Below are 15,419 nucleotides of genomic sequence, written 5' to 3'. Positions count from 1 at the left end.
AGAGTGATGACTTTTTTTTCTGAATAGACAAAAAACTACAGCCTGGTATTTGGTAGTTAATGTATCTAATAAACTAGAAACTATTCTCTGTAAGCAGCTATCAACACTATAACAACTTTTATCTTAGTCACCTAGAAAACACCAGTTGAGGTACTTCCCACATTATCAAGGGGTATAACTCCAGAACACAAATATGAACTAGATCTGTGAACAATTCCAAATAATTTGGTCCAAGTTTGCTGAAGTAATTGTCCAGAAACCAAAACTTAAGATATTTTTCTATTCAATAAGGAACATAATTCTTGAAAATCAAATATGCAATTAATCGATCTTAATCTGTGTTTAGTGGTCCCTAACATTTCATATTTCAAATGATTTGGTGGTGACTTACTCAAGTTATCATCTGGAACTCTAGAAACTAATGTGAAATCTGTCAAATTTGAACTGGTTCTGACTTAAGTGGTCTATAACAATATCACCAAATTTTAAATTATTTGGTGGAGGCTTACTCAAGTAATTGAAACCAAAAATTGGCTATGTCAAGGGGTATATTTCTGGAAAGACAAAAATGAAATGGGTCAAATAGAACAGGATCTGTGCTTATGGCTCATAACATTTCTAAATTCAAATGATTTGAAGAAGGCTTACTCAAGTTAGCATTCCAATACCAATTTCGGGCGTACACGTGTACAGGAGTAAAAATATATGCCCCTGTTACCTCTTGACAGGGACACACAGAATTACAAGTCAATATAAATAATTGCCTCTGAAAGCCAAGTTTTCATTCTAATCCATATAACATGTGGTAGTTTTAAAAGCGACCTTCTAGACATCAATTCTGCCACATTTTGGTTGAATTTTCCTCTGTAGATTGAAGTTGATACATGAAAAAATGACAGAGAGGTATTCTCAAAGTAGAGTACTTCTACTTCTTATTCGTGGTTTGATCGCTAAAGATACAGTGACAGTTTTGGAAGTAAAATTCATTCACTATTATTACAAAAAACAACAAACAAAATTCATCTATACAGCTTTTATAAAGTGTTTTTTATTATTTTTGTATTTTATTACAGTAATACATTTATTAATAAGTACAAAATTAATATGAACAAAAAAATAAAGAAATGGTCACATATGAAGATTCTGCATAGAAATCAAAGCAAAATAAGCAACTTAAAAAACTAATTCATTATCATTTTAAGCTGACTGGTTTAACAATATATTCGTAAAGACTTGCATAAAAAGGCAGGGTGATGTATTTTGTCAATAAATCTAAAAATTTGTCTGGTTTATTATCAAATATATTATAAATCTATTCATGGCACTATTCAATGTGGTTTACCTTATCTTATGAGTGTCAAATGTATTCTTTAAAGAATTTTGACCAGTAATGAACTGTTTCATAATCTTTAATTTTATTTTTAGAAAGAAGAAATAATTAATAACATTTCAAAATTTATATGAACTAAGTATTGATGAAGAAAAATTCTTACAGAAATTTTCCAAATACTTTTTTTAAAATAGTATTTCTATTTAGGAAATGTATTAAAAAAATAACATATAATTTTAGTGACCCTGCATATGAAATCACATTTGATCTCTTTACTCAAATATGATAAATAAAAATACATATGCCCCAGTTGGACTATATTTTTTGTACACATACAGTACTTGGTAACAATTAAGTAGAAACCTGAAAATTTCTTAAGTTGATATTCATTCTAAAGTGAAATATATAAACCATATATATAAGCAAACACTGGCTACCCTTAAAAATTTGCTACTTTGAATACAATATACCATATAAGAGAGTAATACTATTTTGTCTGGAAAGTTTTACTGTGCTTTTGATGCATAATAGTTATAGGAAATATTGGCATTTAAATAACACATATACATATTATTTTTGCTACAAAGTACAATTTGACTAGACAAATATAAATGTTTTAATGAAGAATTCTCAACGACATTTCAATACATACGAGTAATGGAGAACTTTTGATTGAAGACATACACATGAAGATTTTTTGTTGACCAGGTACTTTTAATTTTCCTCTGATATTTGGATTTCATCAATTTTAAGGATATTTAGAATTTCTTGTATTAAAATGTGTCAATTTATAAGTTTTACTATGCATCGAAGGAATTAATCAAATGAAGTTACAAGATAACAGGTAAATATCAATTATCCCAAAGATACTTTATATGACTGCTTAAATCAATTCCAAAGGTAAATAATTTTTTGCAAATATCATGTTTTCACCTTTAACAAATAAACAAATCTAAAACCATAAAAGAGTGCTCAAAGCAGAAACAAATAAGGCAAGCAATTTAACTATGTAATTTTTCATAACTGCCACTATCCTCAGTAATAAAACAAATGCATCCATGGAGAAGTACAATGATATCCATTTTACATGATATTGGGACCCATACAATTGAAATATCCTGAAATATCTCCTTTGCCATGCAGGCAAAACTATACTTTTATTCCAATACATGTACTGGTAGCTAATTTGAATTTATATTGCAATTTTTTCCTTTCAACTTTAGTAATTCACATGTAAAATGATGATAGCCACCAAAGAGCAATATTGCAACAAATATCTTCAAATTTTTAAAATGAGCTTTTCATTTAGAGTAATGAGATGGTCACCAATACCAAAATATAAAAAATATATGGAATAATCCAAAACTTAAAGATATTCAATGTAAATGAAGATATAAATAAATGATAAATAATAATAATATATTTACAATTCCCGCCATTCATTTGTAGGGCATAAAATAGACCTACATGTAGTAAATTTAGGCATGATATCATCTTAGTATATGCATAAATAAATTGTGACCTCTTTTGAAAAACCTTAAACAAAAAGCTTGTCATGTTGCTTTTTTTTAAAATTGTTTTAACAAGATATCTGTGTTTTTGCTATTACATATTATGAAAAGCAGTTAGTAAATTCTAAAAAACAAAAATGTATTTTTCTCCCCTCCCATTCCCTCAGTTATTTTAACCATTAGATAGAAAGCATTAAAGAATGTCATTGAACTTTTCAGACTTGATAAGGGTCCTCTTTCCCAAAAATAACATTGCAAAATCAAACACAAGTTACTTTTTTACATTAAATTATCACACCATGGAAAAATCATGTCAAGATCCTTATAATAACATTTAATATACATTTCTTTGACTTCAAGAAAAACATCAAAATATTACAGATCCCGGACAGGAGAAATCCAAGTTGTTAACAATTTTGTAAGGACCCCTTTTTAGAATCTTTCTACCGGCCCTGGGCATTTAGCAAACGATACTCTACAAAATTAAATGACATTAAAGTACAAATCATTATCATCTTTAAATTTCATAGCTGATCTAAAACAATGTCAAAATCTTATTTTGACACAGAATGTTAATAAATACATTAAAAACAATACATTTATACAAAATATAAAACAACACATATATCTTTTGATGACAAACATAAAAAGAACTTCCACATGGCCTTCTGTAAAAACACTTTGAAACTTTTTAACTTTTTATGAAGGAAACACAAAATGAGATTTAATCCACTACAAGACTGCTCTAAATGCTTTTTATGAAACACAAAGTGGTATTAAACAAAATTCAAAAGGTTCTGGAATATGTCTTTTAAATTAAGGTTTTGAATTGTATTACATAAAATACAAACAAGGAAATGTGTTTTGAGGTAACAAATTGTTAAGGCAGCATTTAAAATTATGGGACAATGAAAATTAATAAACATATAGGCACCAAATTATAAATGTAAAGACATTTGGCGAATTTTTTTTACACAAAAATAGCACTAAATTCATATTCTATAGTTAGCACAACAAATCCATATTCATTTTAAAACAGAACTTAAGAAGTTTCATTGTAATCAAATTTAACAAGAATTTTATTATGCTTATATAACATCACTTGTTGCTCCTTTCTGAATCCTATTTGTGAATGTGAAAATATATTGTAATTTGTATAATTCATAATAATATATTGTTTACACTAACATCATTAATGCATACAAGTATCTTTCTACTGTGAAAATGGTGCTAGGTTTAGGAATTGCTCTGAATCTTCATCATAGCTTTTAAACCTTGTCCAATATAATTAAATATTCCATGCCTAACACCAAGGTTTGAAAACATGGATGAATCAACTAAAATACAAGATGATTCTGACCATGTATAAATCAATGTCTTTGGCCATCCTTAATACTGTCATCACTATAGAATCCTTACTACTTTCTTGCAGCACCTTATGTTATTGTTTCTATGGTAATGTGAGCAATCTATTTCATTTCCAAAAAAACAATACTGTTACTATAGCAAACCCTGCCAATGGTTAGTCTCTTCATAGATAAATTGTCATTTACTAAAATAGCCTTTTCTTTTCTTTTTTGTGTGAACTGAAATCAATTTAAGTAAAAATTAGTCTGTTGTAAAGTGATCAATGCCTGTTTAAAGAAGACTGTACCTGTAAAATTTAATCAATTTTTTTCAACTAGAATAAGGCAGTAGAACATTTACAACAATGCCATATTCTTTACCTTTTGGTAAATAGCATACACCAATTGTAAGTATGTCTCGCAGTGACATAGCCTTTTTGAGCTTATGTAATGTAAAGCAAACACCAATCAATCAATCAAATGTGTCTGTAAACACTTTTTTTTTTTTAAATTTTGTAGCATTTCAATTGAAACCATTTGAGGACACAGATCAAAAGTAATTGTTTTACCAAAATAATTAGGCCAATCAGAGCAAAATTGTAGTCAGTAGCAGTAAACTTCCTGAACTTCATACATGTATATCTTTTACCATGTTTGCATTAAAGTTTTCAAGACTATAAGCATGTGTATAAAATTCAATTAATTACTCAAAATACAAAAATTTAGTTGTTTTAGATTATTTTTGTCATTGGGTTGCTGTCTCATTAATGCATTCCCCACATTTCCTTTTATACATAAAATATAGGCAAACATATCTCTGTACTTTCAGCAATTCAATTCTTGCCTTATCCCTGTATATAATTAAATACAATACTAAATCAATGTATGCATGCACTCTAAAACATTAACCCATCTTAGTATACTGTTATATGTACTCCAGAATAAATGGCTTTTAATTGTATCATGTTAAGTAGTAGTAAAATATATAAACATCATTAATTAAAAATATCTATTTAAAGATTAAAAATAACAGTACTGCAAATCAATTATTGTTAAATGTTTTTATTTTTATAGAAAAATTGTCACTCTGGCAACAAAATAAGTTCCCTATACATGTTTAAAAGTGGAGTAAAACGAAAATCAATTACCAATTGTGAAAGAATTAAGTTATATGTGGTGTGTTCGCCTCTAGTTTAGAAATGAGAATTTAAGATTTTGTAGTTTTCAGTTGTTCTGCAGTAATACACGAAAACAACATCATGTATAATTTCTGGATTTTTTGGATGTCTTATAGTAAATACAGAAATAACTCCACCCCCTCCTCCTATTTTTCATGTGTTTTTAAATTTTTTTAACGATTTTAACAGTCAGATTTTCTAATAATAAAACTTGGTTAAATACTGGAAAAAATGCCAAAATTATTTATTTGTTAAAATTTTACACTTGATACTACATTGTTATTTTGCTGCTTTTTCTCTTAAGATTTTGAACTATATTCAGGCAATACATATTTAATCAAGCTTGAGTAAACATTAAGATTGATTTCTGTCAGTGTAAGATTTATCCTTTGCCATGTGTGGTGGAATATGTACAAGCAGGAGGTGCCATATATAATTTTGTGATAATCTGATTACAATCATTTTTAACTAGTGGTTCATTTGCTGTTTTACTGATGACTAAAGAAAATAATGGTTTGTCCTCTTTGTGTGTCAATATTTTACAAAGGAGCATACAAAAGGTAAATATTGTTTGAATGAAAATGTTATAAACTTTGTAATAAAATACCCCAAATTTACTCTATTTTTATAGAAAATAAACTGTTGACACAGAGATATGTCTCACCTGTATGAATTTTTAACAATGAAACTAAAATAGCAATACTTAAAAATGTAAACTATGCAAAACAATCCATGTCAATGAACAATGACTGAAGGTGCAGGGCAAATAAACTCAGTGGGAGTGAGAACTGCCAATGCAAATACAACTGTGTACTAAAAACCATTAACTTATCATACATGGATCTCCTCAAACTGAACTAAACACAAACCTTACGATGTAAACTTTGCAAAATTTTCAACTAATTAACCATGACTGAAGGGTTGAACAATATGATCTCCATGGAAATGAGACATGCAAATGCTAATACAACTGCATACTATTGACTTAACATAAGTGGTTCATCTTAACCCATTCGCCGATGAATCCCGGTTTACTGGGATTCATGCTTCAGACAGCTGACGATGAGTCCCGGTTTCGGAATAGCTCACTTTATATTTCCCGCTGAAAAACATTGCGAACACAAGTTATCTTTCTTTGTTTAATGCCCACATGAAAGTGTAAACATGGCGCTTACGTTTGTTGAAAACCGGGTCAAAATCAAATGAAATTTACGGATTTTACTGAAATTTTAAATAAGGGAACATTTTTTTTTAAGAATTTTGAAGAATAGAAGCCAGATTAGTATACTTTTTTAACATAAAATACCGTTTTAAAACACTTGGAATTGACATCGTTCAGTGTAAGGAATGTTTACAACCTTGTTAAAATTTTCAAACTTATGCCGTTTTGGGTTAAAAACTTACAATTTTGGGTCAAAAAGTTGAATTTTCGTTAATTTCATCTATTTTAATGCCGAAAAATAGCAAATTTGATTTTTTCTGATAATTTTTTTTATCAAAACATAAACAAAACTGTGTCCATGGTGTAAGTGAATAAAATAAAGACATAAATAACTACAGACAAGTTTTTATTGATATTTAATATGAAGATATCCCACTTGTGTCACAATAGCCAGGGAAGCCATCGTCTCAGAGTAGCATCTATTAGGGCGGCTATCGGTGAAAGGGTTAAATTGGCCTGCTGACCTTATCACAAAATTTAAAATGTAAACTAAACAAATGTTTTGAAGTCAATACACTATTACTGCAGGGGTGGGCCAAATATTCTAAATGAAAATGAGATTTGCAATTACTAATTCAACTTCGTACCAAATAACATTGACCTAACACTAGTGGTTCCTCTTAACCTGAACACTCATCACAAACTTATACATTGTTGCTACCCCAACCAGTAACAGCACACCTTAGTCTCACCTCCGTGGGTTCCTCTAGGTGAGACAAAAAATAAAAATTGAATTATATAATTATTTTAATTTTTAATTAAGAAATCAAGAGGCTTAAAGGAGGTTGTATCCCTCACCTTGATCCTATACAGTCAAACCTTGTCGTGTTGAAAACTCTGATAAGTTGAGGTTTATTGTCAGTCCCAGAGAAATCCCTGATTGCAAAATTCATTTCTTACTCTGATGAGCAGAATTTTGTTGATTTGAAATCTCGGTTAACGAGTAAATTCAAAGTCCAGTTGAAGGAAAATGAACAAAAATTATTTCGAAGAACAAGAAATTTTGAAGGGTATGAAAATATAAGTTCGAAATATTGTGCATCAGAACAAATTTCCTTAAAACACAAGTACAATCAATTTGTTTGTATAACAATCAGAATGGTAATACTCACTGTTTGTCAACACCTCTGATGATCAACACTACAGAAATTTTTTTTTGTGGAACACTACTTACCTGAGATAATTACAGCACAAATTAAGACCGTAGCCGAGAAAATCCATTGAAGATGTAAGCGTTATCAAAATCCTAATTAACTGATAAAAGTTGTGACTTGTGTAATACGATTCAGACTTGATCTCACAAGATAGTGGCAAAGGAGAAAGTTGAATACATATATCTCCAATGAACAGTTTTGTTTCAATAGTACTTCCATATTTTATAGTGACTAATCTTTGTAAACATCAGATGTGTCCTGTTTACCGTTTAGTGTTTATGAAATAAATTTTCTTTCTAACACTTTCAATGCAGATAGGTTAGAATATTTAAAGTATTTCTTCAACCTTAACGTATAAGGAACAATATTGAAATGAGAAAACTTGATGTATCTCACAACCTCAAATGACTTGAAACTTGGATAAGTTGAATAATTATTTTGGGTCCCTTTGACTTCGACTTATTGAGGTTCCACTGTAATGCAAAATGTGATTTCCCCCCTAAAAATCCTAAGCAACAAATACTCCTCTTCATAGTTTTTATGCTTTTTTCTCTTCAAATTTGAGTTTGTTTTACTGGAATTTTCAATTATGACAGCAATCTTATACAGCAGATCTGTAAGGATGACAAAACTTTGAAAAGGGATAATCCAAGTACCATAATAAAAGCTTAATCATGACTTCCCAAAAGTTTTCAGGAGATGATTTTTTATGTCTGATTATATAGATATAAGAAGATGTGGTATGAGTGCCAATGAGACAACTCTCCATCCAAGTCAAAATTTCTAATTTGCATAAGTTTGTGATACATTAAATTTAAGACATAATTTTCACCCAATTTTGTTTTGTTTTTCTTTTTTGAATGCCACAATTCAGTATGGAAATTGCTTAAATATAATTTCCCCAAAAGATTGGAATTTTTTTAATATGTTTTTTATGTTAAATTATGTCGATTGGTTAATCCAAAATGGCCCACTGGTTTCAGCAAAGGTTTCCAAAAAATATACAACACTTAAATGACAGCAAGTGAAGGTAGTGTCTATTACGCTGAAATAGTAAGTGTCTCATAACATAGAATATGTTTGCAAGAGAAGCAGTAGTGATTTATATATCTATATATATTTTGATTGGCAGGTACTAGCAATGACCTACATTTCTATACATATATGAGCTTTCAAAGATAAAAACTAACCTTGCCAAAATATAGCCACTATGTGCAACAGTGGCATTAAGCTCATATTACAAAAGATATTGTAACAATGGGCTGTATCTGTATCTAATAAAGCACTCTAGCTTAGGTTATCAAACTAAGTTTTGAATTTGTTATACTGAATTTTGTAATGAAATAATTATGTAATATGAAATAAATTGTAAATTTAACTGCCAAGGATTATTTTCTACCTTGTGAGGCTCATGCGTATTAGCTTACTTTGCTGAATATAAAAGCTACCAAACAAAAGTCCAATTATATATGTCTTCATATAATAAGATATTACAGATTATCTGAGTAAACCTAATTTGTATCCTACCTTGGAGAGTTTTTGATAAAACTGTAAGATAGGAATACATGTAATTGGCTAGAACAAGAGAATAATTCAGAGCATATTAGAAAAAAACAGGCTCAACACTTCAAACTTGCAATGTCTACCTGTTGACTACTCGTTTTCCAGTAGTTGAAGACATGTTTGAATCATGTGACCTGAAATAATTGTCAGAAATCTTCACTTTTCACACTTGCATTCATTTAAAGGTGGGTTTACATGGTACGAATATCCATCTGATTATTATTCAATTTTTCAACTGTGATGTCATTTCGACATGAATTGCAGCGTGTGAACATTACAATCAGATGTCGTTTCATTAATCCAAAGGAAAATTGTATCATGTGAACAGATTACTAGAGGACTTACCTGGGCGACGGTATCAAATCAGATGGAAAATCGTAGTGTGTAAACACACCTTCAGTTTTGCATATCATTAACTAAAGAATGTTTCTATGAAATTTCCTGAGCTCGTTTGATTGTAATTTATGCATATTACACTGATAAATTAATAAAAGAACGTTTCATTTTATTTAACCATAGAAACTTCAAAACTTTTTTGCAATAAATGTGCATAAAAGAGTATGCTAGACAAATCCTGTTAATAATACCAGAAGGAAGCAAAGCATGCTTAATGAAATCTTCCCAAAGTTAAAAGAAAAGGCCTAAACTATTACACAGAACTATATAAAAAAAAAATCTAAATTTAAACTGTTGAAACTTACTCTTTAATATTTTCATTTGATCCTGAAATTCCCATTGCTTCTTCCCAAGCTTTCTTCTCTTTTTGAAATTGTGCCCATTTATCATCCATTTCTTTCTGTTGTTGGTCTAAACTTTTCTTTGTATGTTCTGATCTTCTTTGCAACTAAAACAATATATTTTATCAAAATACAATGAAAAGTATATTTCTAACATTTTACATGTGTATAAGACAACATTCATATCTATAAGTCTAAATTGATATGACTTTACTACAAGTGCCTTGATGCATGGTAAGCATTATAACCCTCTCATAACTCTCAAATTTTCAGGTGACCTATGTTTGTGTTTTATTTCCTAATTCCAGAAGTGTGTTTTCTTTCTCTCAACTATTCAAATGAACTTTTCCAGTTATTTTACAGGTGTTCCCCCAAAATCTATTGAAGATAAAGTTCAAATTGTAAATAGGCAAATATTTCCCTTACTAAACTGCATGGGTGAAATAAGATAAAGTGTCTATTTTGTTTTTTTATAAAAAAGCTCCCCACACCATCATTGTTTTTGAAAAGTTATAGGGGAAAACATTTTCTAAAATCTTGAAATCTGTGAATTTCAGGAAAACGTGAACACATACAATTGTCAACACCTTAACTGAATCCTATCAAATACACTAATTAATTATGTAACTTTCAGTCTTATTTCCGTGTTTACATAAATTTCCAACAATAAAAGGTACTTCAAACAATAATTCATCTTACATCTGCTTCTGATTCTTTAAGCTTTTGTTCTTTTTCTTTGACTTTAGTTTCGAAAACATGTTCCATTTCAGCCTCCATCTTCTTCATCTTAATATCATGGTCTCGTTTCTCCTCAGCCATTTGAGTTAATGGATCTCTGTAAAATCAACCAATGATACTGTTACTTCTACAGAAATGATGTCTATCATTATCCAACAAAACTCTGACAACAGAGTGTATGGCTTCATTTTGCTGCCATCAGCAAATGAGATAAACAGGATATTGAAGGAGGATACAACTTCCTTAAAACTTGAAAATTACAGTATGTCAAGAAACAATACTTTAATCACTTGTTTTCTTATCTTGTTTAATGTCCAGTAGCAAATATTTCATGCAGATTCAAGAGAATACTTAACTGAAGTGGATTTCTTTTACACAGAAAAAGGTAATTGATTTAATCACTTTCTTGTACATCAACAAAGGTAGTGGACTTTTAATTGTAAAGATCACTTCAGTTTACCACCACTACCGTAATTTCCACTAAGGGAATTGTATATTTAATCTACTAGTCAGTGTATTTCAACTACTTACATTCACTGAAACCAGAGAAGTTTCAATTTGCCACTATGAGTGGCTGTGAAATATTATGTAGTAAAAGTTTTAAATGAAAACAGGGTCTCCAAAATTGCTTCTATGGATGGTGGTTACTCTATTTTCGTCCATGTATGTTTTAATGGAACAGCCCTCAACTGAAAATGCTAAAACTGACTGCCATAAAATGAACAGAAAGCAGCAGTAATTACAACCATACAAATATAGATTCTCGTTAAATTATACTGATGTCATATTGAGTTAGCCCTCCACTTGTTTAATATATAGTCATTTATACACAGTAACTGATTTAGCTTTATATTATGTCACATTAAGGTCAGATCTTGTATATTGTGACTTACTTTGATAATGATCCTGGTTTAATTTTATTTCCATCAACTGAAGTAGGAGCTAGTTTGTTGTATCTAAAGTTCTCATAATGTACATTGTTTGTTACATCTTTAAGGTCTTGCATATGTTTTCTGAAATATTAAAAAGATTTTCGTAAATACAAAATATTATAAAATGTCAGCAAGGACAGTTCTATTGATGAAATTAAATTATATTTTTTGACAAATTTATCAAATTGTCCAGTTCAGGGCTTCCAAATAATATTTGAGCCAGCCGGACATTTTATGTCTTATCCCGATTTTAATCCCTTAAGACTTAATAACAAAAGGCAATTATGGACCATGGTAATCAGTTGGCCATCATATAACCAATGATTGGCATTAAAAAAACGATATTAAACTTTACTTTGATATAAACTCGATGTTCTGACGTAAACTGTTAAATTGACAGTTGTGCAACATCAGCGTACTTATATATGCCTTAGACTCTTTATTTGTGCAAAATAACGTTGTCAAAAAACTTTACTTTCGTTTTTAAAAAGCACATTTCCTTATACCGGATGTTGACTTGACAATGGTAAAACATGGACCAGAGACAAATACGTAAAATCTGTGTACGTTTACAAAGCACGATAAAGTTTAAGTAGCACTTTCCACGTTATTTCTTCAAGAAAATACTCATGGTGAACATTAGATAAAGGTATCAATGATAATTTTATAATTTTTAAAGAATTAGGATGCATAATTAAATTTCCCACCTGCGCACATGCGCAATCGTGTACTAGTTCAAACAAAGTGGTTCTGACGATTTTTCGTTTAAAACCTTTTTTAAATTTTTCATCAAATCATATTCATAAACTTATTTCTGACAATTTTAATCTTTCTGACTAAATTAATTAGATGCAAACCAGTTTTTTTTAATTACGTTAAAATGACCTTGAAAACTAAAAGTAGATGACCGTTTCATGCTTTTCCCAGACGGACAATGTCCGGCAAATTTATAAATGTCCGGAATATATGACCGTTTTGGAAGCCATGGTTCAGTTTGCCCATTAAAATGAAACATGAAATTACTATTATTACTTCTCAATCCAAATGAATTACCCTTCTTGTTATGTCATTTTTATTTTCAAGTGTTCAATAACATCCATTTAGGTATGATGTTTTTAAGGATATAAGCAGCAGAAATTTAAATTATTGTTGTTTTTTTTGAAGAGAGAATGTATATTACATAAAAAATATCGATAGTTCTGTGCTCGTGCTTTTAAAATAACATAGAAAAATGTAGGAATGTCATTACCTTTTACATTGATTGGTACCTTTTCAAATTGTAGGGGGTAACTTTGAATACATTCTATTAATACTTTATACAAAATTTTCATAATCTAGGTGGTCATAATCAGCAGTGTAAATAATTAATAGAACCAGGTACCTTCCCTACATGAAATTCCAATTGTTTCTAAGATACTTGCCTGATTAGCATATTCCGTAATGCGATGAAGTCATTATGTTCTAAGTTTTCCACTGAAAAGTAAATACAACATTAATGTAGACTAATTAGTACTGATCATCATGTCATTGAAAGTTTGCCTAAAAAAAAACCTCAATATTTCTATTAACTATAACTGTAATCTGCTAATGTTACCAATCTATGCGTCCATTAATCCTTCTTTGCGTAGATCTTCTTTTGTAAGTATTTACATATCTTATTAGCTTTTAAAAAAGTTATGTGTAATTTTCTTTTTAGGTTCCAAAATATGTGTAATTTAGACCGGTTTTCAAGGACCACAGGGTTCACCTTGAAGAAACTGCTATACCAAAATATTTTGTTGCAATTCAGACCTCTAATGATACAAATCTTTTGGTCCTGAAGGAAATTTTTCTGACAAAAAAAAAAACCTTTTGAGTTAAAGATCATAGTCCTCTATTATACATACCTTCTACAATACCCCATGGATACTGTCGACCTCTGACCTTTTTTCCACCTGATTCTATTACTCTGTTGCTGCCTATAACTGCAAAAGGCACTCGGTCCTGAAAAAATAAATAAATACAGAACTAGTAACAAACAAATGATTTCAAATATAGTCTTGCTCTTTCTGCTTTCTGATTTTTTTTAACATCAGTCATTGTAAAATGATTCATTAAATACAATGCTTTTGTATTGCGACTTATTTCCGGCATTTCCATTTTTTTAGCATGTTGACCATTTTGTTTCCTTGTAAAGGATAGTGCATCTTACTTCATGATATTATTGTCATTATATCTAATTTCTAGTTCTATACTTACCCTCATTTTTTTCTGTAGTTTGTTTTCCTCTTCATCATCACATTCAGGAAATTCATAAATCTTTATCTTGTGTTGAGCAATTTCATTCAATATCTATGAAAAGACAGATAATCATTGAAAAAAACTGATGCACCAATACTGTAAATTCAGAAATTATTGTGGCAATCATTATTGCGATTCTTGAAGATAGGACAAAAATGCCAGGTTAAGTATTGCAATTTCAGGAAAAGTTACATACAGATATATGTTTCACATATCTGAATGCGAGTTCTTTTTCTTGCGATACTCACCCAATCGCATTATTAGCATTAATGAAAACCTCACAAAGATTTCTGAATTTACAGCATTTCTTAATTTTCACTGTATCTTTATTTATCTCCGGAGAGCCATCCATTCTAAATCAACATTTACTGTGGGTTCAGTTCTCAAATTTTTTGTTTCTATAGTTTAAGAAAGTTTGCTGTATTTATTTTGGGGATACTTATTTTCTCACTTTAACAAGTACAATGAAAATAGTGAAATGAGAGCACTACAAAAAAAAATCATATATCTAAAATTATGAATAGATGTTCGGCAAGGAAATATTCTTAACAAATGAGTAATGCATTCTTAAACTTCTTGAATGATATATTTATGATGCTATGTTTGCTATATGAACTCATATGAGGCAGGTGTTACCTGTGAAAGAGGACAAGATATGAATAGTTTTATTTTCATTGTGTTGTTGTCTTTAATCTTTTTGGTAATCAGATATACAAATTTGTGGGACATCTAACTTACAACAGGCAGCCTCTGCCAACTGAACAGGAACAGGGTAATGCGCAAGTTAATGAATTTGAGTTCATTAGTATATTGATTTTTTGTTTTATTGACTTAATCCTCATATTATTTAGATGGCTTACAGTTTTCTTGAATTCTCGACACTCATCAGGAGTTAATGTGTCTGCCTTGGCTATGATGGGGATGATATTGACTTTATCATGAAGGCGTTTCATGAATTCTACATCTAATGGTTTTAATCTGAAAAGAAAATGTGGAAAATTATTTTTAAAAATACTTTATGAAACATTTCAGGAGAAATATAAGCAAAATACTACAAATTTGTTTTGAATCAAAATTTTCCTTTCCCCTATCATATCCAAAATAGTCATGATAGTTTCTCTTTTGTGTATTTTTTACAGAAAATCAGATATTCAATGAAAATGAGATTTTCACATCTAAACATGTCTTAAATCCTGATACCAGTTTAATAACTTTGAATTTGAATATGTTCCATTATATACACTTTTGACAAGATATGTCTTTACCAAATACTCTCTGAAAGGTCCCAGAGGTTAATGTCTACCTGTGCAGATACTGCAAACTTTCACAATTGCTATTAGTTTTAATTTTACTCTTATAATTTGCAAATTGGAAAAGCAGACTTATTACACTTGTATTCTTCATAACTAAATAAAATGCTTTATTAAA

General features: G+C 29.7%; 1 protein-coding gene and 1 long non-coding RNA gene across 10 annotated transcripts in view; one reads left to right on the top strand and one right to left on the bottom strand.

Moving 5' to 3' along the window:
• Positions 1-15,419, top strand: part of LOC127702195 (uncharacterized) — a 305,823-nt gene that overhangs the window by 237,556 nt on the left and 52,848 nt on the right. The gene's annotated exons all lie outside the window — the stretch shown is intronic.
• Positions 1-15,419, bottom strand: part of LOC127702132 (septin-7-like) — a 55,047-nt gene that overhangs the window by 6,386 nt on the left and 33,242 nt on the right. For 5 of the 9 annotated variants that reach the window (XR_007982289.1, XM_052206226.1, XM_052206220.1 and 2 more), the window contains exons 6-13: positions 14,852-14,969; positions 13,950-14,042; positions 13,598-13,694; positions 13,133-13,184; positions 11,673-11,792; positions 10,741-10,876; positions 10,006-10,148; positions 9,269-9,289 (exon numbers count right to left, since the gene is read on the bottom strand). Coding sequence is in view for 8 of the 9 variants with exons in the window: in XM_052206226.1 (XP_052062186.1) it covers positions 9,269-9,289; positions 10,006-10,148; positions 10,741-10,876; positions 11,673-11,792; positions 13,133-13,184; positions 13,598-13,694; positions 13,950-14,042; positions 14,852-14,969 (780 nt within the window). In the remaining variant the exon portion in view is untranslated. Of the gene's footprint in view, positions 1-1,018; positions 4,428-9,168; positions 9,186-9,268; positions 9,290-10,005; positions 10,149-10,740; positions 10,877-11,672; positions 11,793-13,132; positions 13,185-13,597; positions 13,695-13,949; positions 14,043-14,851; positions 14,970-15,419 lie in introns of those variants that run through there. The other 4 variants (XM_052206222.1, XM_052206221.1, XM_052206225.1 and 1 more) reach the window with 4 other exon arrangements.

Source organism: Mytilus californianus, unplaced genomic scaffold (genome assembly GCF_021869535.1).
Source record: "Mytilus californianus isolate M0D057914Y unplaced genomic scaffold, xbMytCali1.0.p SCAF_5, whole genome shotgun sequence".
Taxonomy (NCBI): Eukaryota; Metazoa; Mollusca; class Bivalvia; order Mytilida; family Mytilidae; genus Mytilus; species Mytilus californianus.
Note: the sequence above shows the minus strand (reverse complement) of the source record. Positions and strands in the feature narration are given on the sequence as shown.